General features: G+C 44.9%; 1 protein-coding gene across 9 annotated transcripts in view; it reads right to left on the minus strand.

The window, feature by feature from the left end:
- The window catches only part of NUMA1 (nuclear mitotic apparatus protein 1), a 95,623-nt gene that overhangs the window by 33,985 nt on the left and 34,878 nt on the right, over positions 1-26,760 (minus strand). For 4 of the 9 annotated variants that reach the window (XM_089513193.1, XM_089513188.1, XM_089513189.1 and 1 more), the window contains exons 1-8: positions 24,325-24,343; positions 23,661-23,724; positions 13,845-13,930; positions 10,824-10,903; positions 5,850-5,932; positions 5,370-5,450; positions 2,995-3,079; positions 1,174-1,285 (exon numbers count right to left, since the gene is read on the minus strand). In XM_089513193.1, coding sequence (XP_089369319.1) covers positions 1,174-1,285; positions 2,995-3,079; positions 5,370-5,450; positions 5,850-5,932; positions 10,824-10,903; positions 13,845-13,930; positions 23,661-23,724; positions 24,325-24,335 — 602 coding nt within the window. In that variant the 5' untranslated portion in view covers positions 24,336-24,343. Of the gene's footprint in view, positions 1-1,173; positions 1,286-2,994; positions 3,080-5,369; positions 5,451-5,849; positions 5,933-7,371; positions 7,473-10,823; positions 10,904-13,844; positions 13,931-23,660; positions 23,725-24,324; positions 24,344-26,760 lie in introns of those variants that run through there. The other 5 variants (XM_089513191.1, XM_089513190.1, XM_089513192.1 and 2 more) reach the window with 2 other exon arrangements.

The following is a 26,760-nucleotide window of genomic DNA, read 5'->3' on the forward strand; positions in this document are numbered from 1 at the left end:
GCCCAAAAGTGGAGTGCTGGAGAATGGCTGATAACTGTCCATTATAGTTGCGTCCAGGGAAGGGTTTTTCAATACAGATCTCACAACAGCCTCCTTCAGGCATTCTGGGCCCCTGCCTTATGGTAAGGAGGCATTAATGGCTCCCACTACCTACCCATGGAGGCAGTCCCCCTCTGATCCAACTCATAACTGTGGTGGCTCTCACAGTTCCTGTCCAGATTCTGCATAAAGTGAAAAGTATCCATTATCACAGGCAAGCAGAGACCAGACTGACATCCAGCAGACCTCTATCAATTCCAGCATCCAAGTCAGAGCAAATCCAAGTGATTTTATCTACAAAGTACTTGGCAAATCTTCGGGTTTTATGTACAAAGTACTTGGCAATCTCTTTGGGTATTTCGGGTCTGGCTTAAATTCTCATTATTATTCTTAACCTTTATTTATAAAGCGCTGTAAATTTACACAGCGCTGTACATACAATCTTTTTAATTGGACGGTTCCCTGCCCTCAGGCTTACAATCTAAAAAGACACGACACAAAGGGAGCTAGATTCTAACAGAGCCCTGGCCCCTCAAAACAGTGCTGCTTTTTGTCTGCTTTTGGAGTTTTCTAAGACTTTGGAGGAATTTTCCTCACAGGAGCCAAAGAAGGGAAAGAAGTAAAGGAAGAATTTGTTTGATTTTTAAACACTACAGACACAGAGACAGAAAGGAGGGATAAGACAGTAAAAGAAAAGAATAGAGAGAGAGAATCAAAGAGCTAAAACCAAATTCCAAAAGAGCAGGAGTTGAGAGAGCAAGTGTGCTTATTGTGGGCTAAAGCAGGGTGAAGCACTGAGAAAGAAGTCAAGGGATCCCTAGTTATACTGAGGAAAACCTTTCAGATCACAAAAGCTCAACCATGCCTGGACAGCCCTGGGAATTAACCATCTCTAGGTCGCTTCTTCTCTCAGACAGAGAATCTCCTTTTCCCCTTAAACTGCAGGGATACAAATTCATTACAAGGTGGTGATGTGCTGGATAAAGAAATGAACTTCCAATGGAGCTTCATCAACTTCCTTGCCCTCCCTGACTTTGTTCCTTCATTAGGTTTGGCACGAGTTGCAATCTTGCTGCATGGCATTAGAACACAAAGATAACTCCCAGCAGGTTTGAGAAGGCAAGAGTCACTTACTTATTGACACTGGATGAAGACGCAACTTTCTGCAGCTTCAAGAAGTGCACTTCTCGCTTTGGTGGGGTGGTCTCTTCCAAGCTGGGCCTGGAGATGCTGGATGTCTGAGGCACTGAGGAAGAAGAGACCAGGCAGGAGGTCAGTGCACACAAAGGCAAAGCGGAGCAAACCTTAAGTCTAGGGATCACTTTTGAGCAACACCAGTGGAAGAAATGCCAGAATTCAGTTTAACAGGTGGAACAATAAAGAGTCCTGTGCAGCATCTTAAAGATTAATAAATGTATTTTGTGAGGCTCCTTTGACAATAGCCCACTTCAGAAGGTGCTCGAAGCATTATCCAGAATTTCAAAACACACACACACACGCATAGACACAGAACTTGTGGTTGGGGTAAAACAATACAGGGAATTCAAAGGGAAACAGAAACTAGAGTGACAACTGCGTTATTAGTACTAGCAAGCTAGATAAACTGCACACTCATCATAAACATTCTAACATAGGTAAGCCAGATAATATACCTAGAGTAATAAGAATCTGTTACTTTGGTAAGATTAGAATTATGAGTCTATATATTGGAAACTGTGAACAGCTCTTCATGCAGCTGATAAAGTGGGCTACCATCCATGAAAGATCATGCTATAATAAATATATTAGTCTTCATGGTGCCACAGGCCTCTGTTGTTGTTTTTTGAAGGGAGTGGTGCTGCAAGGGACTACTACAGCCACCCATTTGGAATATGTATCAAGTGGACAGACCAACTTGCTGAGGAAGAAAAGGCTTCAACAGTTTCCACCAATGCAGAAGTCTCCAATCCCCAACAGCTAGACTTAGACAAAGACATATGAAGTGGAGATATGAGAAGTTTACAGAATCAGGAATCAAGAATGTGATCATAACTAGGGAAAAACAGATCATTTCCCAAATAGAAAGGAATGTCCAATGACATCAAGAGGCAGTAAGTCCAAGGGCAAAACAAGAAGCAATACTGCAAACACAACAAAAAATCTATGAAGGGACCCTCCTGACAATGACTACCATTCCTTTTCCACAGTCTCTGAGATGTCACCCCCTTCTCCCTATCAAGCACACGCTGGGGCTGCCAATGTCTGCTCTGCTACATTTTCTATATGGTGGGTCAATAGTCAGACGTGCCATGTGTCAATGCCAGCAAAAGTGTGCAGATGCTGCATGCCTATGAGCACAGACCATGGACAGGCCAGAGGTTCCCCTATCAGACAGAGCACCTCCACATGCAAATGTTTGTGGGCAGTATTCAAGTGTGGGATACATCATTACACTCAGCCTAAAACTCTTATAGTTTGCGTCAGCACACATTTCTGGTCTTTAAAACTCCTGCTCATGCGGTGCATGCTCTACAAGCATGCCCAGTTAGCAGCTTCTTTCACTCTCATACTTCTATGCCTTCTCTTATACTAATACTATACCACGTTTCCACTCTGTTGAAAGAGTAACTCTTGAGGTCTAAAGGGCAGCAGCTTGACAAAGCCCTTTCTGAACCCCCATGACTTAACCTCACCAAGAAAACCTGCACCTCAACAGACAGTAGATTCTCGACTGATCAGTCAGCCTTTAAGCTTTTCAGCCACATTCAGAAAGGACTTCACAAGCCAGAGATCCACTGGTGTTGTGTGAGAGACACATTTTGGGATCTGTCAGACACATTGCCCCCCTGGTGTGCTGACAAATCCTCAGTGGGGCAGCTGTAAGCGCAAGCCACACATGCGCATAGGTGTCAGGCCGTGGAAGCAGGCTCACCTGGGCCCCTGCAACTGAATCATGCATGCTCACCCGGCACTTACTTTTCTTTTGAAGAAAGATCTCCAGATTCTCACCAAGGCAATCTTCATTGTACAGCATGAAGTTGAGGAATTTAGCCATCTCCGCCTGAATGGGGAAAGGGGAGGAGGAGGAGGAAGATGAGAAGTCAGGCATCATGAGCAACTGTACCTCTGAGCAACACACAGGGGAATAATAATAATAATAATAATAATAATAATAATAATAAGTTTATTTATATTTCCCGTCTCTCCCAAGGATCGAGGCAGGATTACATCAATAAATTAATACAATAATACAAATACAATTGATAAAACACTAATACTGAATTTACCACATTCCTATTAGTATCTAAAAACAGTTCATCAGTAGCCAGTAATCTTAGTCGAGAGTGGAACATCATCATAAGCTTTTATATGGAGTCTGATGGATAAGCCTGCCGGAAGAGATCTGTTTTGAGTGCCTTCTGCTAATTGGCAGCCAGTGAAGAGATTTTAACACGGGTGTTAGATGGTCAAACCTAGATGTACTGCTGCATTTTGGACCAATTGAAGCTTCTGAACTTGGTACAAGGGTAGCCCCAAGCAGAGCGCATTACAGAAGTCTAAACGAGAGATTACCTGTGCATGTACCACTGCTTCAAGGTCCTTTCGGTCCAGGAAGGGGCGCAGTTGGCGTATCAACCAAAGCTGATACCAAGCACTCCTGGCCATCGCATCTATTTGAGATGACAACTGCAGAGATGGAACCAGGATTACTCCCAAACTGCAAATTTTGTCCTTTAGGGGAAGTGTGACCTCATCAAAGACAGGTTGATAAACCTCCATCCTTGGACTTAAGGTACCTATCGCGAGTACCTCCATTTTCTCTGGATTCAGTCTGAGTTTGTTTTCTCTCATCCAGCCCATTATTGACCCAAGGCAGGCATCCAGAGGAGAGATGCCATCTTTAGTCACTGCAAGAGTCGGAGACATAGAGAAATAGATTTGGATGTCATCCGCGTAGTGATGACACTGCGCCCCATGTCTCTGGATGATCTCACCCAGCGGCTTCATGTAAATGTTAAATAGCATGTGGGACAGGATGGCACCCTGAGTGACGCCAGATGCCAGCTCTCTTTTAGAGGAGCAGCTGTCCCCCAGCCTCACCATCTGGAATCTGCACAAGAGGGAGGAACATAGCCACTGGAGTGCAGAGCCCCTGATGCCTAGCTCCCTTAGGCATTCCAGAAGGACACCATGGTCAATGGTATCGAAAGCCGCTGAGATGTCCAAGAACACCAACAAGGTCCCACTTCCCCTGTCGATACCCAGACAGAGATCATCGACTAAGGCGACCATGGCCGTCTCAACTCCGTATCCCGTCCTGAAGCCAGTTTGAAATGGGTCCAGATGATCGGCTTCATCCAAGACAACCTGGAGCTGGAAGGCAACTGCTTTCTTGATCACTTTGCCCAAGAATGGTAAAAAGGAGACCGGTCTGTACAGTCGGCCCTTCTTATACACGGATTTTTTATACACGGATTCAAGCATCCACGGTTTGAAAATGTTCAAAAAAAGTATACATTTCAAATATCAAACTTTGATTTTCCTTTTTTTATAAGGGACACCATTTTGCTATGTCATTATATTTAATGTGACTTGAGCATCCATGGATTTTGTTATCTACGGGGGATCTTGGAACCAAACCCCAGCGGATAACAAGTGTCCACTGTAGTTATTTCTCACCAGGGGATCCAGGGAGGGTTTTTTTAGAAGCGGTCTGACGACTGCCTGCTTAATTTCGATGGAAATCTTCGATGGAAGCCGAGGGAGGTTGCAAAAGTGGCAAAACAAGCCAAACCTCCCACCCTCCGTGGCAGAACTGTGAATGTGTAACCACTAGGAAAATGTTCCTGTGTCTTCAACCAAAACCAGAGCTACCGTTGGGCAGAATGAAGTGGCAGTCTCAGGCAGCAGATTTTGGGATCCACAAAGAGGCAGCAAATGGTTGCTTATTAACTACATTGTTCTCATCATTATTTTTATGGATTTGTATTGCCAGGGAAAGAAAAGAGCACTTGCAGGTTTTTCTGCCTCTCATGCCAAAATAACTTGGCCATCTTCATGACGTGGGAAAGGGGGATGAAGAAATGCTGCAGTACCTTCAAACCTATTTTAAGAAGAGCTTTCATGGATGTCAAACCGCTTCTTCACATGCAGTGCAGACAGAGGCTGCCAATTTGGGATCTGCAAAAGGCCTTGGGCTAGTGCTCACTCCAGCCATTGCTGCACTTATTCTGTTGCTAGTGGGTTCCAAAGGAGAAAAATTCCTATTTTAAAGGGTATGTCTAAGAGAAGCCAAACAAGCCACCTAAACATAGAAAAACCTGTGGCAGTAGGCAGAAGGCTTGTGTTACCTGGAGGTCATATTCAACGGTGGTCCACTCCCTTGGAATCTTATCACTCATGGAAGCATAATAAAGCAGCAACATAACCACCTGGAGAGAGGCAGAGGCAAAGGGAAATCACACACAAAGAAAGGCACGAAAGGAGGGGAGAAACAACTTCCATCTGTGCATCCTGCCTGCCAGAAGATTAAAACAATGTGTAAGCCCCATGCTGCCAACGCAGTGGCCTGCAGATGTCCTAAGAACCTTTTCAGTATAAGGAAAAGATGGGTACACAGAAATGGCTGCTTTCTTTTGAGCAGACTGTGGCCTCTAAAGCCCAGGAATAGCTCACACCGCTGATCAGCCCATCACTACAGATCTTCAAGTAAGTACCACTGCAAAACCTATCTGTCCCACCTCCCCTTCCCTGGTCCAGTAACTGTTAACATGCATGCAAGGGTGAGCCCCAAATGCAGAGAATAGCAGACTTCAAATTTACACCAATACCTTGCCTAGTTCCAGTTCATCAGCTGCCAGAAGCTTCTCCTCAGATACCAGGCTCTGTGTGGTCGATTTGTGCTTACAGCTTTCTGAAAGAAGATGTGCAGCAAAAGAGAACAGATTTTTGGTTTCTATCACAATATCTCTCCCCAGAGCAGGGTTTGGGTGACAATTCTGGAACCCCCGCCCCAAACCAAACCTCAATTCCCAGCCTTCCCAAGTCAACAAAAGTATGGATGTGTTATAGCCTGCAACAGGTGAAGTACTTCTTGCTCAATGAGGGGTGGTTGCAGCTCCCACCAAATCTCAAGCAGGTGCAAAATCCGTATGTGTAATGCACAGAGATAACAATGAGATAACAATGAGCCCATGGAGCGTCAAAAGCTTGCAACAAGTATATTGTGCGTTTCAGTTGGCCAATAAAGGTATCACTGATGGATTTTTGTTTGTATTTATCAAATGACCAACACAGCTACCCCTGAATGTTAACAATGAGATGTCAAAGCAGCCAGTCAAGGAAGGAAAGCAGAGATTCATGACTGCCTTTGGATTACATTGTCTGCCTGTCTTGCAAAGAGGCTTTCACCTAGTTACCTGGGACAAACAATTAGATAGTGTCCGACTGTGTCCTCCTCCTCTGTGGGGTGAGGAAAGACAGAGGCTATGGAATGTGGACTCATCATCTCTTGCTTTCTACCTCAATTCAGCTTTAAATCCTTTACTCCTGTGGAGGTGCTACTGTTCCCCTAACTGCATTCCCCCAAGATCCAAATCACCCTGCCAGGCCACCCTGTGCTCTGTTGGTTCTGCTGCTGCTAAATGGCAGCTCAGTCTCTAATGAAACAACCACCACCCAGGACCCGGTTCTTCATGAATGGCTGACCTGGAATGAGTTACAGAGACCCGGGTAGGTGAGCCGGATGGTGTCAGCTTGCCCCACCTTTGTCCACCCGGGGTCTTGTGCAGCGTCAGCCCAGACAAATGGGGCTGGGGGAGAGGGGATGCTCATCAGCCATGCTGAGAAACCTCAACTGGTCCCAAGAGATGCAGCCAGGTTGCCAACTGGGGCTGGCTACAAGGAGCACAATTCACAGTGCTGGTTCTGACCTATAAAGCCCTATGTGGCTTGGGTCCAGGCTATTTGAATGCATTTTAGTATTTTAAATGTTTCCTGTTTCAACCTGGTAAATTGTTTAACTACTTTTTAGGTAACTGTATACTTTTAACAAAGCATTTTTGTATTTTTAAACTGTATTGTTTTTGATAGGTTGTTAGTCGCCTTGAGTACCATTGTTGAAAGAAAGCAAGATGTACATGAATAACATCAACAACAACTATTACTATTAGGATTATTATTGGGAAATGGCAAGCAAACATCAGAGGAGTAATTTTGTCAACTTAATTGTCCATCTCCATCTGTGGATTGGAGCAGAAGGAGAATCTGGGAAGTGTGTGAGGACAACAGACCATGGATTAACAAATATTTTGTGAGCGATTATTCCACAAATATCTAACCAACTGAGCTAACCGGAGAAACTGGAGCGTGTCCAAAGGAGAGTAACTAAAATGGTGAAAGGTCTGGAAACCATGCCCTACGAGGAACGACTTAGGGAGCTGGGGATGTTAAGCCTGGAGAAGAGAAGGTTAAGAGGTGATATGATAGCCCTGTTTAAATAATAATAATAATAATAATAATAATAAAATTTTATTTCTATACTGCTATTCCAGCGATCACAGCGGTGTACATCAAAGAGTAAGACAATTGAAACATTAGCATGTAATAATACAAAGTTAATAATTAAGAACAGTTAAAAAACAACAACCAACAACACCCTATACAAGTGGCTGTGTAGAATGGAATACACAAAAACATTGCCACGGGGAAAAGAATGACCACAAGGCTCACGGGGGGAAAGCCTGGCGGAACAAAAAAGTCTTCAAGTTCTTCTTGAAAGCATCGAGGGAGGTGGAAGTATGGAGCTCATTGGGGAGGGAGTTCCAGAGCTGAGGGGCTGAAATAGAGAAAGCCCTCTGAGCTGATACATATCGAGCGTCTGGAACTCTTAAAAGATGTCTTTCACCCGACCTGAGAGTGCGGGGCGGATTGTATGGGGAGAGGCAGTCCTCCAAGTACCCTGGGCCCAAGCCATTTAGGGCTTTATAGGTGATAACCAACACCTTGTATTCGGCCCGGAAGCGAATAGGCAGCCAATGGAGATCTTTTAGGACTGATGTTATATGGTTGGCCCTGGAACATCCAGTAACCAGCCGAGCAGCCATATTCTGCACTAATTGATGCTTCCGGGTTTGGTACAAGGGTTGCCCCATGTAAAGCGCATTACAGAAATCTAATCGAGAGGTTACCAGAGCATGTATAACGGTTTCAAGGTCCCCCCGGCCAAGGAAGGGTCGCAGTTGGCGTATCAGCCGAAGCTGGTAACAGGTGCTCCTGACCGCCGCATCCACCTGAGCAGTAAGGTGAAGCGATGAGTCCAGAAGCACCCCCAAACTGCAAACAGAGTCCTTCACAGGAAGCGTGACCCCATTTAGGACAGGTGGAAAAATTTCCTTACCCAGACCAGGAGAGCCAATCACCAGTACTTCCGTTTTCTCTGGATTCAGGCTGAGACTGTTTTCCCTCATCCAGCCCATTACCAACTCCAAGCAAGCATTAAGAGGAGAGATGCCATCCTTAGTTACTGCATCAGACGGAGACAAAGAGAAAACTATTTGGGTGTCATCAGCGTACTGATAACACCGCGCCCCGTGTCTCCGGATGATCTCTCCCAGCGGCTTCATGTAAATGTTAAAAAGCATAGGGGACAAAATCGCTCCCTGAGGGACCCCAGATGTCAGGGCCTTCCTATCGGAGCGACAGTCCCCCAGCTCCACCATCTGGAATCTGCCCGAGAGGTAGGAACGGAACCACTGCAAAGCAGAGCCCCCGATACCCAACTCCCTCAGGTGACCCAGAAGGATACCATGGTCGATGGTATCGAAGGCCGCTGAAATGTCCAAGAGCACCAACAGGGACACGCTCCCCCTGTCCATACCCAGACGGAGATCATCAACTAAGGCGACCATAGCAGTCTCAACTCCATAGCCCTCCCGGAAGCCGGTTTGAAATGGGTCCAGATAATCCGTCTCATCCAAGATCCCTTGAAGCTGAAAGGCAACTGCCCTCTCGATCACCTTCCCTAAAAATGGCAGCAGCGAGACAGGCCGATAATTGTTCCGAATTAGGGGGTCAAGGAAGGGCTTTTTCAACAAAGGTTTAACAATGGCCTTTCTTCAAAGTTGATGGAAACTGCCCATCCCTGAAGGATGTATTGATAATACGGTGCAACATATTAGTCACAACCGTTCCCCCTTGAGCTGTCAGCCATGAAGGACAGGGATCGAGAGAGCAAGTCGTCTTCCTAACACTTCGAAGAATCTTGTCCACATCCTCAGTACAGACAGACTCAAAGTGATCCAGTTTAACCAAGTCCATGGAGGCTCTGGACACCTCTACTCTAGATTCTGAACTAATAATGGAGTCAAGATCAACCCTTATCCGAGAGATTTTATCCGTAAAGAAGTTGTTAAACTCGTCGCAGCAGGCTTTCGATGGTTCCAAAATAGGGTTCAGGGGAGGAGGGAGTTGAGTAAGCTCCCTCACTACCCTGAACAGCTCTGCCGGACGCGACTCCGCGGACGCGATACGCGCAGAAAAGAAAGAGTTCTTCGCTGCGATTATCGCCACTCCATAGTCCTTCAAAAGAGAGTCCAGGAGTGTCTTGTCGGCTAAGGTCTGATGTTTCCGCCATTAGCGCTCTAGTCGTCGCAAAACCCGCTTCCTGGCCCGAAGATCTTCCGTATACCAAGGCTGTTCTTTGGAAGCAGGTCTGAGAGGACGCTTGGGGGCGATACTGTATATAGCCCTGGAGAGAGCAATATCCCAGATGTTAGTTAGGGCATCAACAGAATCACCGTCAGTTCCAACCATAAGCCCCTCTAGGGCTTCTTGGAACCTTTTGGGTTCCATCAGCCTTCGAGGGTGGACCATCCGAATAGGTCCGCCACCCCCAGGAGGGATCCGGGTAGAAGCCTTGATATTAGCCTCGACCAGGAAATGGTCCGTCCATGACAAGGGAGAGACATTAGAAACCTCTGCCCACGGCGTCTCCATATCCGTACAGAAGAGAACATCAAGTGTATTACCAGCCGAATGCGTAGGTCCTGAGACTAATTGGGACAGGCCCATGGCTGTCATGGTAGCCATGAACTCCCGAGCCGCACCAGTTGGATCACGACTGGTCTCGAAAGGGATGTTGAGGTCCCCCAAGACTAAAAGTCTAGGGGACTCCAACAACAGTTCCGAGACCAGCTGTGTCAGCTCGGTCAGGGAGTCTGTTAGCGCACGGGGTGGCCGGTAGACCAACAAAATCCCCAAACTGTCCCTGTTCTTCAGGGTCAGGTAAATACACTCGATGTAATCTGTCTGACGTAAATGGTTCCTGGTCAAGGAAAGGGTGTTCTTATGGATCAAAGCAACACCTCCCCCCCGCCCACCTAACCTGCATTGGTCCTTAACTGAGTACCCAGCTGGGAGGGCCTGAGCAAATATTTGAAGGGATGTCATATTGAGGAGGGAGCAAGCTTGTTTTCTGCTGCTCCAGAGAATAGGACCCAATGGAGCAATGGATGCAAACTTCAGGAAAAGAGATTCCACCTCAACATTAGGAGGAGCTTCCTGAGAGTAAGGGCTGTTCCACAGTGGAACAAACTCCCCCAGAGTGTTGTGGAGTCTCCTTCCTTTGAGGTCTTCAAGCAGAGGCTGGATGGCCATCTCTCAGGGATGCTTTGATTGTCTTTTCCTGCATGGCAGAATGGGGTTGGACTGGATGGCCCTTCCTGGGGTCTCTTCCAACACTATGATTCTATGTTTCTATGATTCTATGAAATATCTAAGCGACAACAAATGGTGGGGACACTTACTTTCAAGAAAGCTGACAACATAGGCAACTCGATCCGGCATATTTTGCTGCAAAATGGTTTGTTCCTCTTCAGTGCCATGGCTGAAAAAAATAACTGGACCATTCAATTCAATGGGGAAGAGAAGAAAGACACTCATTCCTAGTAAGAACTAACTGAGTGAGAGAGGCTAAGACTCAAACATAGGCAAGGAGGAGGTGGAAAGCATTAATTTGTATCTCCAATCTGCTCCATTTCCTGTGTCACCAAGAACTTTGAAGCCTGCATCTGTTTAGCAGGACAAAATGATATGCAATTACACTGATTAAAGACACAAGATATCTAGAAACTTCGAAAACCTTTTTACCCATAAAATGCAACGTGAGAACCCTCTACAGTCTGAAAATTGCTTACTTACGTTAGGAACACACAATGGGCTATGGATAACTTAATTTGGAATAAGATTATCATGCTTGTTACATTAAAAGTACAGTTCATTCCAAAAATAATTACAAATAGAATCTATTTTTTGAAATTTTATTTATTTATTTATTTATTTATTTATTTGGTCATTGTAAGGAGCAAGACAAGAAGTTATGTGCTGTTGGAAAACAGCAAATGGTTTATGTATGAACAAATGGTTACGCCAAGTTTGACATGTAATAATTAATAATTTGTTTTATTTATATACCGCTATTCCAAAGATCATAGCGGTGAACAGCAAGTAAGCTAATTAGCAAGTAAGCTAATTTGCCCCCAACAGTCTGGGTACTCATTTTAGCTCCCTCCTCGGAAGGATGCAAGCCTGAGTCGAGCTTGGGCCCTTTTGCTGGTCTTGAACTCGCAACCTTGTGGTTTTGAGTGAATGGCTGCAGTACAGGCATTGAACCACAATGAAAAAGTGATTTAACACTCACTGTTAAATCAATAAGAGAAAACAGGATGAGTGACAAATACGGCATCCATTTATTCAGTATGTAAATGCAAATATAGAAATAACAGGACTGCCAGGCCAAATTACTCACATTTGGCAAGATGTCTTTTGAAACAGATTGATTTGTAACAAGAATAAGCGTGACAGACGTAACAGGATTTGAAAAAAGAAAAGGAATGGTAAATCATAAAGAACTCCACACTAGGTATGCGGAAGTAATGTCACAATATTTCTGTTTTGTGTGTTTGAGCTATTTGTTTTTGTCATGGTGCAGTTTGTTTGTTGCTGTTACTGTTTTTTGGGTGAGCATAAAGTGGCATTCATTTTCTTTAAAACCCTGCCCTGACACAATGACCATGGCTCTGTTTACTTCCTTGCCTGCATTATCCGCGAAGCCTGCCAAGTCCAAGATTGCACAAGAATGAATCCTGAGCAGGAGAGGCACCCAACAGTATATGGCTCCTCAAGCCGTTACGCTCATTTTCCATTTCTAAAGGCTGGACGGGAGAAGCCCCTGAGCTCCTTTCCTAGAAGCTTCTGTTGGAGGGGGGGACCCTCATGTGGCATCTCAAAGACTAATCACTTGATTAGGACCTGAGCAAACTGACAGGCCAGGGAGATGAATGCCACGGGTCCAGTACCTCCAGGGCCATCTTATGCCAAGGGCCAGCAAGAACCCTAGAGAATGCTGCTCTCTTGGGAAGCTGAAGTTTGCAGGGCTCTCTGCTACTGCAGAGACACCACTGATTCCTGAAATACGGCAGGGAGCTTACAGGAAAAGTCCAAAGAGTTACCGCATAAACTTATCATTTTTATCATTGTATTGTTTATTGGGAATTTTAAGTTACTGTGTTAGAGGGAGGGATAATGGCTTTGTTCTGTATTTTATCTTTTTTTTACTAGGTATTTTTATTCATACTGTAAGCCACCTTGATCCATCCGGAAAGGCAGGATATAAATAAAACTTTATTATTCTTGTATTATTATTTATGATGTTAGTCTTAAGAGTATACCAGTATTCTTTGCTGTTTCTCTTGCCACCAATTAGTATGGCTGTTTCCTGCTCCCCACTATTTCCGTGGCCCTGTTGCTTTTATATCAAGGGCAGAAAACAGGCTGCATGTGTCTTCAAATTTCCTCAACCAGAACCTGGATGATTAAGGAACCATTCCACTTCACTGTGTCTAGTCTGGCTCCTTGTTTGGCTAATTTGTTAATCTGAGCTCAAAACCAGATGGAAGGGAATTAAGCCACGGTCGGCTAAATATAGCTCCCAGAAGCGTGCCTCTTCTCTGCCACCTCCAACCCAATCACAAGCCATTTCGGATTTGATTTTAGATTTGAAAGCAAAGCATTCCAGCTTTCCAGCGTAAGAAATAACTATAGCCAAAGGATATACAGAAATGGTTCCTTGCCTAAAACACAATGTAAAGTAACTGCCATCAAATAAAGGCTCAATATATTGGAATCCATTCTACAAGAAATTCAGGATCAAGAGCCCTTTTTATTATCTCTAATGCTAGTATGGAAAGCCCAAAGGAGTCTTGGCTTTTTAGCTCAGAGAAGAGAAACAACCGTTAAAATGTGTAAAACTATGAACAGGGCTCAGGGGATGAATGGACAGGACATCTGAACAAAAACAAAAGAACTAAGTGATAATGAACGAAACCAACTACAATAATTTAGGATGGAAGGTATACCTTCTTATAATGCAGCTAAGGCTCAGTGCCACAAGAAGCTGAAACATCTGTGAACATAACTGATGTTTTGAAACTAATCTGTGCACTACAAATTTAAATATTGCCCAAGACAGCCAAAAAGGCATCTCCTAAGCCTCCCAGCTTCTATAAGAATTGGTGGGATTTCCTATCACCAGGAACGAGCTTTTAGTGCTCTGCAAAAACATCATTTCATTAATAGCAGAATTGCCCAGATCAAATTTGTACACATATATGTGTTTGGGTTTTGTTTGTTTGCTTTGCAAGTTGTAATATTCATCCTCCTGGCTTCAACATTTTAAAAACAAAAACAAATCAAATTGCAACTGTTTGCATAGTGGCCACAAGTTGTAGGACAAAAGGCAGGAAAAGGCTATATGAGACGCTTCTTACATTTTGTGGATGATCTTGATGAAGATGCTGCAGTCCTGGAGCTGAGATAATGAACTCAGGGCATCACCCAACTTCAGGCTGTTCACCTGGAAGAGAAATGGACCGTGTCAGAGGCTAGCATTCCACTAGCATTCATCTCAAGTGTAAATATGCCAGATTTGACATTTGTAGCGAGATGTTATCCTTGTTTGCAATCTTTGCCCTTACGGACACCACTGGGAAATCACATAGGAAATTAGTAGAAGAATTAAGTATTAAGTGTCTTATTTGGTCTCAAAATGAGTGTTATGCTTAAAAGGAAAAGGATCCCCATCCAACTCCCTGCTCAGCTATGAAGCTGAGTGACAAAGGACTAGGACTAGGTCACCAACTCTGACTCCTTTGGAGCATAGGCAGCTGTGGGTTTGTGGTGCCACAACACACCCAGAAAGCACCAGGTGCAGAAGACTGTCATATGAAGCTGTTGTGAAGATAACTGATTGCAAAGCTTTGGAATATTTAATGTTGCACCTCCTGACAAAATGCTACCTGCCATGGATGGTACCACTATCCTGGAGGCGACAGACCACCTCCAGGGTCAAAGTCTCTGAACTAGGAGAGGAAGGGATATTCAAAGACCCAGAGTAAAAGCCAAAAAAAGTCACTTCCTCAGAACCAGAAAACCCTGATGGGGCAAATCCTGAAGCACCTTCTTCATCCTGCCCCAAGTCATTGAGTATAAATCTTAAACCAGGGCTACTCCTGCCCTCTCCCATTTCCGATTCACACACAGCGAGGCAGTGGCCTGGAGAAGGGAAGGCAGGTAAGGAGCGACACCTGGATCTGTTCTGACAGCTGGTGAATGACAGCAGCACCCATTCAGGACAATCCTTGCCTGCCCCCAGCTCTCAGCCAGATGCCTGGTGGCAACGGGGGGCAGCAGAGGGTCATCATCTGCCATCCGCCAGAGGATGTGTCATCACTGTGTTCCACCACCACTTAGTTTGCACCTTTCTCTTCCTCACACTCATTGGCCCATCACATTTGCGGCTTTGACTTTTGCAGATTTGATTATGTACTCTCTAGGAATCTCTTAAGTCCTCCAGCGCAATTCTGCCAGAGGTTGACCATAGAGTTGCGCTGGAGAACCTAGAAGTTCCTAGAGAAAACACTTCTCTAGGTATTTGTAGGCCGTCCAGCATGAGTCTATGATCAACCTCTGGCAGAAGTTGACCAAAGAGTTTCACTGGAGGACCTGGAGATTCCTAGAGAGGTGTTTTTTCAGGTAAAAGAATAGTGTGGGTTTTTTTAATGTACAGTTTTTCCACATTTGCGAGGTCCTTCACCCTTAACCCCTGTGAGTGTGGCGGGACCACTATACATCCTGAGCAGACAGGAAAATGGTGAATGGGGTGGTGGTGAAAACCTTCTTCTCACCGCAAGGGTATCTTTGAAAACCGCTTCTCTTTCAAAGACATTCTCACAGTATGAAGAACGTTGGTTAAATTCTCTGAAGGTGCCAGCCACAGATACTGGCGAAACGTCAGGCATCAACTCTTCTAGAACATGGTCATATAGCTGGAAAAACCCACAAAAAACTATGCTGGTTACATTACTTGTTCTCCCCTGTGGCAAAGAATAATAATCCAAAACGTATCCTTTCTCTGGATCAGCTGCTGAGCAACAACAGTGAAAGAAGGCAGCCATGTGTGAGCCTCCCAGAAGCGTCCTGCTGGCCACTCTGGTCTATGGGCCAGTTGGGCTTTGATGCCCACTCCTTGGGTCAGCTTATCTCCCTAGCCCCACGCAGGAACTTAAACCAAGCCGGGTATCTATGTGCCATGCTCAAAGGCACAACGTAGCTCACATTAATTCTCACTCCCCATGGCTGCCTGGAGGCACTTTATCTTCCTTTTCCATTACAAATTAAGTTGTAATGGAAAGTTGACCGTGGCACAGAAATTCTTCCAAAATGCAGAAGCAGCTTGCTATTTGACCCTGCGGAAACCAGGGCAAAACAAATACTCAGCTCTCACTTAGGAGCATGCACCCCTTGCATTAGTGCACTCTCTCTCTCTCTCTGTTTTACTCTTCCTTTTATTATTATTATTAACCTTTATTTATAAAGCACTCTAAATGTACACAGCGCTGTACATACAATCTTTTAATTGGACGGTTCCCTGCCCTCAGGCTTACAATCTAAAAAGACACGACACAGAAGGAGAAGGGAAAGGTGGTGGGGAAGGGGCCTCTCTAGTAGGATAATACATATAAAATACATAGCAATTCCTTTCCCAATTAAGCCACATAGCCATCTTCTCTACTGACCAACAGCTGGCACTACCGACATTAATGAACAGAAATCGACACAGGGCTATGACGATGAAGGCATAAGTCAGACCTGCCACAGAGTCCACTGGCCAGGATTCGCACATGGGAGACGGTGGTGAAGGAGGCAGTAGGATTAAATTTGTTTCGGGGTGGAGACAACCAAGTGACTTGTGGCACTTTAAGCAACAACAGATTTTGTTTGGCACAATCCTGAGGGCTGTGGCTCACTCTTTTTTTAACATGCCCACACTCTCTGCCAGCAAAGATATGATTTAGTGCCCATATTTTATGAACAGTATCTGGTTTCTTCCCTCAGTTTCCAAGGTACATAAATCCACCAACTTTCTGGCAGTTGTGGCTGGCATATTACCTTACCAACAATATTTTCCTAAGCTATCAAGGGAGCACAAACTATCCAGATGTTGGTAATGTTCAGATTCATAGTACAGATGTTCATAACAACAGACTTAAAGGACAACACTCTGGAAATAAATATTCTGCTTGTTACATCCGCTAGTCATGGATGCTCCTTGGAGACCTCAGGACCAAAAGTGCTAAGTAAACTGTGGGAGTAGGGTTTCTGCAGCTAGGCTTCTGCTTTGCAATACTACTGACATGGAAGACATCTGCCTCTTTGGCCAGGAACACATACACACATACACACACCCAAATACATGCAAATGCCAAGAGCAAAAAAACTACTTTTAGTCAACAGGGCAGAAATCCTAGCCTCAGCTCTGTGATGGAGCCCAAAAGAAATCCACACACACCATGGAGCAAGGCAGACTTACCGTATATACTTGACTATAAGTCGACCTTGTGTATAAGTCGAGGGCAAGTTTTGGGGCTAAAATGGTACATTTTGATATGACTCATGTACACATTGAGGGTAAAATTTAGGGGCATGTGACAAAGGATCTCTAGGATGAAGCCAAGGAAAATGATGACAAAGACCTTAACAAAATCCCAGCAGGCAGAACTGTTTGTGCTCCCACTATTATTATTATTATTATTATTATTATTATTAACCTAGATTATTAAGCTAGATGGATGAGAGAGCAGAGTGGGGTCAGTGCTTTCAGGAGAGATTACCTCTATGCCTTTCACCAAGGGATGGTTCCCTTTTCGTAGGGATTAAAGTACAATACTTCCACTGACCCCTGGCTACGTTGATTCAGGTTTTTTGGATCCATTTTTTGATGAACATTTCTAGACTTATTCATGAGTGTATACAATATTTATTGGAGGATATGGCAGAATCCAACTTCTTCCCCTTTGCTAATGTTTCAGTTCTAAAAGCTGCCCAGCAATGGAACAAGGCATCTGTGAACTTTACAGAGCTTGGCTTCCATGGTCCTTGGGGAGATAATTTGGCAAAGAGTACACTGAAAGCTAGGAAGACATCTAGAGAGGCCAAACCCTGGGACCGGGATCCATTAAACACAGGTTCACAGACTTCTGGCTGCTCCTGCTGCTCATTTCCCACCTTTTTGCCAGTTCAGGACTCAAGGCGGCTTACGAAAGTTAAAAGAAGTACAGTCAAGCCCTCCACATCCACAGATTTTATTTCACCCACAGCTTAAAATATTTTAAAAATATATACATTTCAAAAAACAAAGCTCGCTTTTGCCATTTTATATAAGGGACACCATTTTACTATACATTGCATTTAACACGACTTGAGAATCCATGGATTTTAGTATCCATGGGGGGTGGGTCCTGGAACCAAACCCTGGCGGATACTAAGGGCCCACTTTACAGCTAGAAAGTGACATTATACAAAAGTTAAAAACGTAATTACACTCACAATAAAATTAAAGGCTTTCCCCTGAGAAAGGAAAGCAATGCTAAGCCCCCTGTGAAAGAACTTGCAAAGAAAACCCCATGATAGGGTTGCCTTAGGATTTCCATAAGCCAAACACGACTTGAAGGCACACGACAACAAAATTAAAGGCAGTTAAAAACATAACCATTAAAAGGAAACCACCAATGAACTATGCTGCACATTGCGAAAGGCCCTTTCCTCTTGACAAATCTTCTAAGGCCCGCCAAAACCAAAGGTCTCCATCTGCTGACCGAAGGATCATAAGGAAGGCCCCAGTCTGTCCCGGCTAGGCAGGGAGTTCCAGAGCCGTGGGTGAGAAAGACAGCAGGGACTCCCCAAGACGGCCAGGCCCATATCGGGAGATACTTTGCTCCAGATAATATGGACCTGAGCCACCTAAGGCTTTACCCAAGAAGGGCCACCCAGTCCAACCCCATTCTGCCATGCAAGAACTCTCAATCAAAGCATCCCTGACAGATGGCCATCCAGACTCTGCTTAAGGACCTTCCAAGGAAGGAGACCCCACCAAACTCCGAGGGAGTGAGTTCCACTGTTGAACAGCCCTTAATGTCAGGAAGGCAAAAGCCCCCTTTCCCTTTCATTTGGGCAATTTAGTCTCCTGTGGTCACTCACAGTGAAAGGCAATGAGCCATTTAGGCTACTAAAGCCCAGCCCATGAAACCAGTACCAGACTGCCTTACTCCTGCTGGCTTGTGTAACCTCATTATAGACGGCTAGCACATGCTTTAAAGCTTATCTGCACAAATACATAAGAGCTGTGGAAAAGCCTAGAACAGTGGGCCCCAAACTGTGCTCTTTAAGGGATTTTGGACTTCAGCTCCCAGAATCCCAGACTATTGGCCAACATGGCTGAGGCTTCTGGGAGATGAAACCCAAAAGCTCTTAAAGAGCATGGTTTGGGGGTCACTGGGCTGGAAGTTGAAACTATCAGAAAGGTGAATGCTGAGCTCTTCTCCAGTTTTATAAAATCCACACAAAATGGTATATAGCCAGGTCCAGGTCAGTAAGGGATTTCCCAGGCCCTCTTCCAGAGCCAACCTTCTAGAAGATACGATTCACAGCCACAGAGGTTGGCGAAACGTCAGAAATAAACTCTTCCAGAACACGGCCACATAGCCCAAAAAACCCACCAAACCCTGTGATTCACATCTCTTTGCCAGTCCAGCTACATTTACCAAGATGAAATGCTTCAAATCATTTCCCCAGCTTGCTCTGATCTGGACACTGTCAGAAACACAGCCGAAGCTAAACAGCAGGCCCTGGGATTCCCTTTCATTTAGTTTGACTAGGCTTAGTACTTAAGCAGAAGCGTAGGCCAAAAAAGCCATGTTATGTTAGCATAAGGGATGGGGATGCTACCTATAACCTACATGTTGCTACAAGGGAGTGCATAGGGCTGCAGGCAGGTGAGGGACCAGGCTGCTGGAGGAAGGATGCAGCACATCAACCCACCTCACCTAAGCTCCCAACAGAGACATGCAGCTTCTCTTGTCACCCACATTTGGGGTTGGGGAGGCAAACAACCTCTGTGGGCTTACATTCAGGTATGCGTCCTGGTAATGGGGCCAGCAAATTTTGGTGCTGCTGCTGGCCAACCAGAATGTATCGTTGCCAACACATGCCTCTGGTCTACAGGCATTCCTGACACAGAAGAAAGCCATTCTGCCCATTCCTTTCCAGGGCAGAGCTAGTGAGGGACAGGGAGGGGGGGCATGCCAGCTTTCTCTCTGTCTGCAAGCCAAAGGCTCTTCTGCTACCCGCTCTTTATCTCCTGCCCAAGGAGGCCGATGCTTGGTTTGGCTCTGTGAATGCCTAGAGCCCGAAAACACAGATGAGGCTCAGGCCTGCGCTTGCGGGAGGAAAGGGCTCCAATTCTACAGGGATAAACGGAAGGTTCCATCTGCAAAGGCTTTTAGAGCGCTTTTAAAAGACACCATTTCTCTCTAGCTTTAACGGAAAAGGTTTAATGATTAATATTCCACTTTAAACTCCTTTTTTTAAAAAAAACTACTGATATTTCAGGTGTTTTTATTACTTGTTTAAACAGAAGCTTACAGTGTTCTCTCCTTATCAGCCGCAGGAAGACAGCTAGGAAACAGATCGAAGTCCTATGAAAATTTCAGTCAGATCAGATTCTTAGAAATTTAACCTTAAACGACTGTACAGTCGGCCCTCCTTATCCACTGATTTTGAGCCATGGATTCAAGGATCCACGGCTTGAAAAGATTCAAAAAATTATAAATTCCAAAGAGCAAAGCTTGATTTTCCATTTTATATATGGGACACCATTTTGCTATGCCACTGTATTTAATGGGACTTGAGCATCCATGGATTTTGTTATCCACGGGGGATCCTGGAACCAAACCCCAGCGGATAACAAGGACCCACTGTAATAGATGTTACAGGCAGGGCTGCCTTTCAGGATAATTCAGAAATGTCCGTGTGGGTCTGGTACTCACTAGGCCCAGCCATTATGATCGCATCACACTGCCTTTCTAGAACAGATGACCACACAGTCAGAAAGGAGAGATATAGTAGTGATGGGGGACTTCAACTACCCTGATATTTGTTGGAGGTCAAACTCAGCCAGATACTCAAGGTCTAGCAAATTCCTCACTTGCCTGGAAGACTATTTCATGGTCCAAAAGGTGGAAGAGGCAACAAGGGGGTCAGCTATTTTGGATCTGATCCTAACCAACAAGGATGACTTGGTTAATGGGGTGCAAGTGGTGGGATCATTAGGTGGAAGTGACCATGTTCTCCTGGAGTTTGTTATACAATGGAAAGGAGAAGCCAGGCAGAGTCAGACACGCATCCTAGACTTTAGGAGAGCGGATTTCAGTAAACTTAGAGAAGTATTGAGGGCGATTCCATGGTCAGAAATACTAAAAGATAAAGGAGTTCAGGACGGATGGGACTTTCTCAAAAGAGAGATACTGAAGGCACAATTTCAAACAGTTCCAGTGAGAAAGAAAAATCGGAGGTGTCTCAAGAAACCAGGATGGATGACTAAGGAACTTTCAACGGAGCTAAGTTTGAAACGGAACATGTATAAGAAATGGAAAAAGGGGGAAATCACGAAAAAGGAATTCAAAGAAATAGCAGGCATTTGTAGGGGTAAAGTCAGAAAAGCTAAAGCGCAGAATGAACTCAGGCTTGCTAGAGAGGTTAAGAACAACAAAAAGGGCTTTTTTGGATCTGTCCGCAGCAAGAGGAAGAAGAAGGAAACGGTAGGGTCACTGCGTGGAGAAGATGGCAAAATGCTAACAGGAGATAGAGAAAAGGCAGAATTACTCAACACCTTCTTTGCCTCCGTCTTCTCAGAAAAGGAAAAGGGGCTCAACCTGAGGATAATGGAGCAGAGGACAGAACAGGAGAATTTCAGCACAGAATAAGTAAAGAGATAGTAGAGGAATACCTGGTTAATCTAAATGAATATAAGTCTCCAGGACTAGATGAACTCCATCCAAGGGTATTAAAAGAACTGGTAAATGTAATATCGGAGCCATTGGCAATCATATTTGAAAACTCCTGGAGAACAGGAGAGATCCCAGAAGACTGGAGGAGGGCAAACCTTGTCCCCATCTTCAAAAAGGGGAAGAAAGAGGATCCCAACAATTATCGTCCAGTCAGTCTGACCTCAATCCCAGGAAAGATTCTAGAGCAGATCATTAAACAGAGAGTCTGTGAACATCTAGAAGGCAATGCCATAATCACAAAAAGTCAACATGGGTTTCAGAGAAAGAAGTCATGCCAGACAAATCTAATCTCTTTCTTTGATAAAATTACCAGCTTGATAGATGAAGGGAATGCTGTGGATATAGTATATCTTGATTTCAGTAAGGCCTTTGACAAGGTTTCCCATGACATTCTTGCAAACAAGCTTGTAAAATGTGGGCTAGACAAAGGAACTGTTAAATGGATCTGTAATTGGTTGACTGGCCGAACCCAAAGGGTGCTCAACAATGGCTCCTTTTCATCCTGGAGAGAAGTGACCAGTGGAGTGTCCAGTGGGGCTCTGTCCTGGGCCCAGGGCTATTCAACATCTTTATCAATGACCTGGATGACAGAATTGGAAGCATTCTTATCAAATTTGCAGATGACACCAAATTAGGGGGAATAGCTAATACCCCAGAGGACAGGATCAACATTCAAAATGATCTGAATAGATTACAAAGCTGGGCCAAAGCTAACAAAATGAAATTCAACACAGAGAAATGTAAGGTACTGCACTTAGGGCAGAAAAATGAAATGCACAGATATAGGATAATAATAATAATAATAATAATAATAATAATAATAATAATAATAGAATCATTGGGAATCCGGACGGCTTACAACAGAGGGGATAATAGACGGTTCCCTGCCCTCAGGCTTACAATCTAAAAGACATGACACAAAAGGAGAAGGGAATGTTGGGAGGGGAGGGGATCAGGTCCAGCATTCTTCTCTCCTTTGGAGGCCTGGCTGAATGAAACTACATGTGAAAGGGATCTAGGAGTCCAAGTAGACCACAAGTTGAACATGAGTCAACAGTGCAATGCGGCAGCTAACAAGGACAATGCGATTCTAGCTTGAATCAATAAAAGTATAGTGTCTAGATCAAGGGAAGTCATAGTGCCACTGTATTCTGCTCTGGTCAGGCCCCACCTGGAATATTGTGTCCAGTTCTGGGCAAAGCAATTCAAAAAGGACATTGCGAAACTGGAGCCATGTGTACAAAGGAGGGCAACTAAAATGGTGAAGGGTCTGGAAACCATGTCCTACGAGGAACAACTGAGGGAGCTGGGGATGTTTAGCCTGGAGAAGAGAAAGTGAAGTGGTGATATGATAGTCCTGTTTAAATACTTGAAGGGATGTCATATTGAGGAGGGAGCAAGCTTGTTTTCTGCTGCTCCAGAGAACAGGATCCGGAACAATGGATGCAAGCTCCAGGAAAAGAGATTTCACCTGAACATTAGGAGGAACTTCCTGACATTAAGAGCTGTTCAACAGTGGAACTTATTCCCTCAGAGAGCAGTGGAGTCTCCTTCTTTGGAGGTCTTTAAATAGAGTCTGGATGGCCATCTGTCAGGGATGCTTTGATGGTGCATGGTGGGGAGTTGGACTGGATGGCCCTTGGGGTCTCTTCCAACTCTACGATTCTATGATTCTATTTTTCTATGACCGATTGCACAGCTAGCTCATATTCTTCCAGGCTGTGCTGAGACAGCATGTAAAGGTCTTTAGAATTTGGGACAGGGCTACCTGAAGGACTGTCTGCCTCCAGTAATGCCTGTCCAGTATTTATGGCACACTGCTCACTCCATCCCTTGTCCAAAATCATCCAGATGCCACAAAGCAGACCAGCTTTTGCTCCTGGAGTTTGCCAAAGCAAATCTGCAAGACTTTCTAAGTTTACCACCAACATAAACTTGATTATTTTCACAGCATAAAACCCAGTGGGCCCTTGCATTGCTTAGTTCCCTTTATCTTTCATTTCACCTCTATATCTTCCACACTATCCATGAAAACAACAAGCTTTCTTACAACTGCCTACAATCACACAGAAGATTAGCTGGACTGTCAGGACAGCAACCTAAGGGGAGAATCAAAAGAAATGTCTACTACTCAAGTAGCTATCGCCTTTGGCTAGCAAGAATAAGGAAGGGATACTTTACCCAAGCCAGGAGAGCTGAAGCTCTTGTGTTGTGAAGTGACATCTCTGTGGCTTGCCAGGTTAACCTAGAGGCCAAGAGAAAAAGAATACACAGTTAAGCATCAAGAAATCAAAAAGCTTTCATTCCCATTCAATAAATTATATTCCAGCAGAAAGAACCTGGTAGAGCAGCTGTTCCATCCTTAGGAAAATCACAAAACCTTTCCCAAAAGGGGAAAGATGGCTTAAAACTTCACAACCAGCCCCAAGAAAATCTTGAACTTGGTTTGATAGCTAATGTGCAACCAGACCCAGCATGGTGTAGTAGACTGAGCGTTGGACTATGACTCTGGAGACCAGGGTTCGAATCCCAGCTCAGCCATGTAAACACACTGGGTGACCTTGGGCAAGTCACACTCTCTCAGCTTCAGATGCCAATGGTAAACCCCCTCTGATGAAATCTTGCCAAGAAAACCCCACAATAGGTCTGCCTTAGGTTTGCCATAAGTCGGAAACGACTTGAAGGCGCACACCCACAACAGCAACATGCAACCAAAGCTGTTCTTTTAACACCATTGTTCTATATGCATGGCTTGGCATCCCACTCAGCTGCCACAGTCTGTGCCAGATTCAGCTTCTGAACTCCATGAGAGCTCCTATAACTTCTAGCTCTACATAACGTTTACCGTATAAGCATGCTGCCAGTGCATGGGCTCCAGTGTCCAGGCTAACCCTATTTCAGGAAAGGGTGTAGTTGGAATGCCAGTCAAAGCTAGTGATAGCTACTACTTGCTTCTGATGACAGTGATGAACCCAGGAGTACCTCTGAACTACATACCTGTTTCTTCCGAGGGAGAGTAGGCCCATTTGGAGTAGGCATATTCCCCAGTTTGTGTTCTTGGAAGCCACCCACCCTTCCCAGGATTTGATCTCAGTGTTTTGCTCCTACCCAGTCCACCATTACCTCCAGGCACTGAGTCACAACATGCAGTTCAGTTGTTAACAGAGGAATGGGACCAAGTGTCATCAGCATACTGATGACGGCTCCTGATGACTTCTCATAACAGGGACAAGATGGCGCTCCGTTCCACTCCACAGTAGAGTTGCCCAGGCGCTGGCATACAATCACTTAAGGCTGATTTGGGAAAATCTCCCTAGTAGCAGCAGTGGAGGTTTTTATAGGACTTTTATAGGACACTGGTTCGCAGTTTGGGGGTACTCTTGGACTCAGCTTTGAACCTGGAAGCCCGGGTCTCTGCAGTGACCAGGAGGGCTTTCACACATTTAAAACTTGTGCTCTAGCAGGTTCATATGGAGAGATGTGGTCTCCAAATAGTCTGGACGTAAGCCATGTAGGAATTTATAGGTCATGACCAGCACTTTGAATTGTGCCCAGAAACAAGCCAGTAGCCAGTGAAGCTGTTTCAACAAGGGACTTCCCTGTAACTGGATCCGGTCAGCATTCTAGACCTGAGGCCAAAATTTCCAACGGCAGCCCCAAGTAGAGTGCAAGACAGTAGTCCAAACGGGTGTAATCAAGACAAGGCCAGATCGGACGTCTCAAGGAACAGGAGCAGCTGGGGCACTATTTTTAGCTGTGCAAATGCACTCCTGGCCACTGGGCATCCAGGCTCAGAGCGGAGTCCGGGAAGAAAAGACCCAAGCTGCAAAGCTGAGACATGGTGCAGTCTCAGGCTCACAGCTTGAGTCTTTGATTGGGGATGCTTTGGTTGTGAGTTCCTGCATGGCAGGGGATGGACTGGAAGGCAACAACAACAATTCTCATGCTCACACATCTTTTATAACTGCTGCTGGGTTTTATAAAATAAAACAAAGCAGCTTCATTTCTATACTGCTTCATACTGAACTAACAGCGTCTAAGCGGTCTACAACTGTAAGCTAATTGCCCCCAACAATCTGGGTCCTCATTTTAGCAACCTCCTCAGAAAGATGCAAGCCTGAGTCAAGCTTGAGCCCTTTCGCTGGTATTGAACCTGCAACCTTATGGTTTTGAGTGAGTGGTTGCAGTACAGGCATTTAACCACTGCGTCACCAGGGCTCCTCCCCAAAGCGTTAGAGACCACTGGACAACCCACAGGAAACCAGTGTTCGAATCCCCTCAGCCACTGAAACTCCTGGATGACTCTCATCCTAAGAGGAATTCAATGGAAAACTTCCTCAGAATAATTCTTGCAGCAAAACCCTATGAGAAGGCTGCTGTCCATCTAGGGCAGTGGTCTCCAAACTGTGCCCTTCAAGAGATTTTGGACTTCAGCTCCCAGAAGCCTCAGTCATGTTGGCCAGTAGTCTGGGATTCTGGGAGCTGAAGTCCAAAATCCCTTAAAGAGCACAGTTTGGGGACCACTGGTCTAGAGTCATGTGAAGGCACACAACAACAACAACAACAACAATGTCCAGAAGGAATTTCCTACATGGTTCATGTTCTGAGATACAAAACCAGCCAAATTCACTAGGAAATGCCAATGCACATCCTACCAAGAGACAACTTGTGTCTGAGGCATAAATGCTACTGACTACCACTTTGGTCTGTTGTTTGCCGATTCTGTACAGCTTACCTACCCCATTTGTATTCAGAGGGGAACAAACAGATGCTGTTGACAAAATGGCACTGCACTAGCACCGCATTCCCGCCCCATGTGCTGTTTATACAACAAACCTCCTGGAAAGAGCAGTGCTGAAGGTGGGCTGAATAAACTTTCAAATGTAAATTTTAAAAGCTGGAAAGAAAACCTTGATTTTGCCTTGCTCTTCTCAGGTCCTGATCAAGCCACCAATACTGTTAGAGCCATGAGAGGAACTCTGGCTTGAGCTGCACTGGCCCCAGTCCAAAGGCTTCCAAAAAGGGGCTAGCCCTTCATTAGAGAGCAAGCTGTAGCCAAATAAACCAGCAAGAAGAAGGGAAGAGAAGGGCTGCTTCTTCACTTAGATGGATCTACATTGGTACACTGCAGGTTGATTTGCCCAAAGGAGCGAGAGCCTCTGCCTCCAAATAGGTAGAACTCAAAGACATAGCCTGTTACTCTGTAGAATCAGTATGTAGAAAGATCTTGTAGCACCTTTGAGACTCACTGAAAGAAATACGTTGGCTTTCCTAGACTTTA

Source organism: Sceloporus occidentalis, unplaced genomic scaffold (genome assembly GCF_023333645.1).
Source record: "Sceloporus occidentalis isolate IW3139 unplaced genomic scaffold, rSceOcc1.0.p SCAF_2, whole genome shotgun sequence".
NCBI lineage: Eukaryota > Metazoa > Chordata > Lepidosauria > Squamata > Phrynosomatidae > Sceloporus > Sceloporus occidentalis.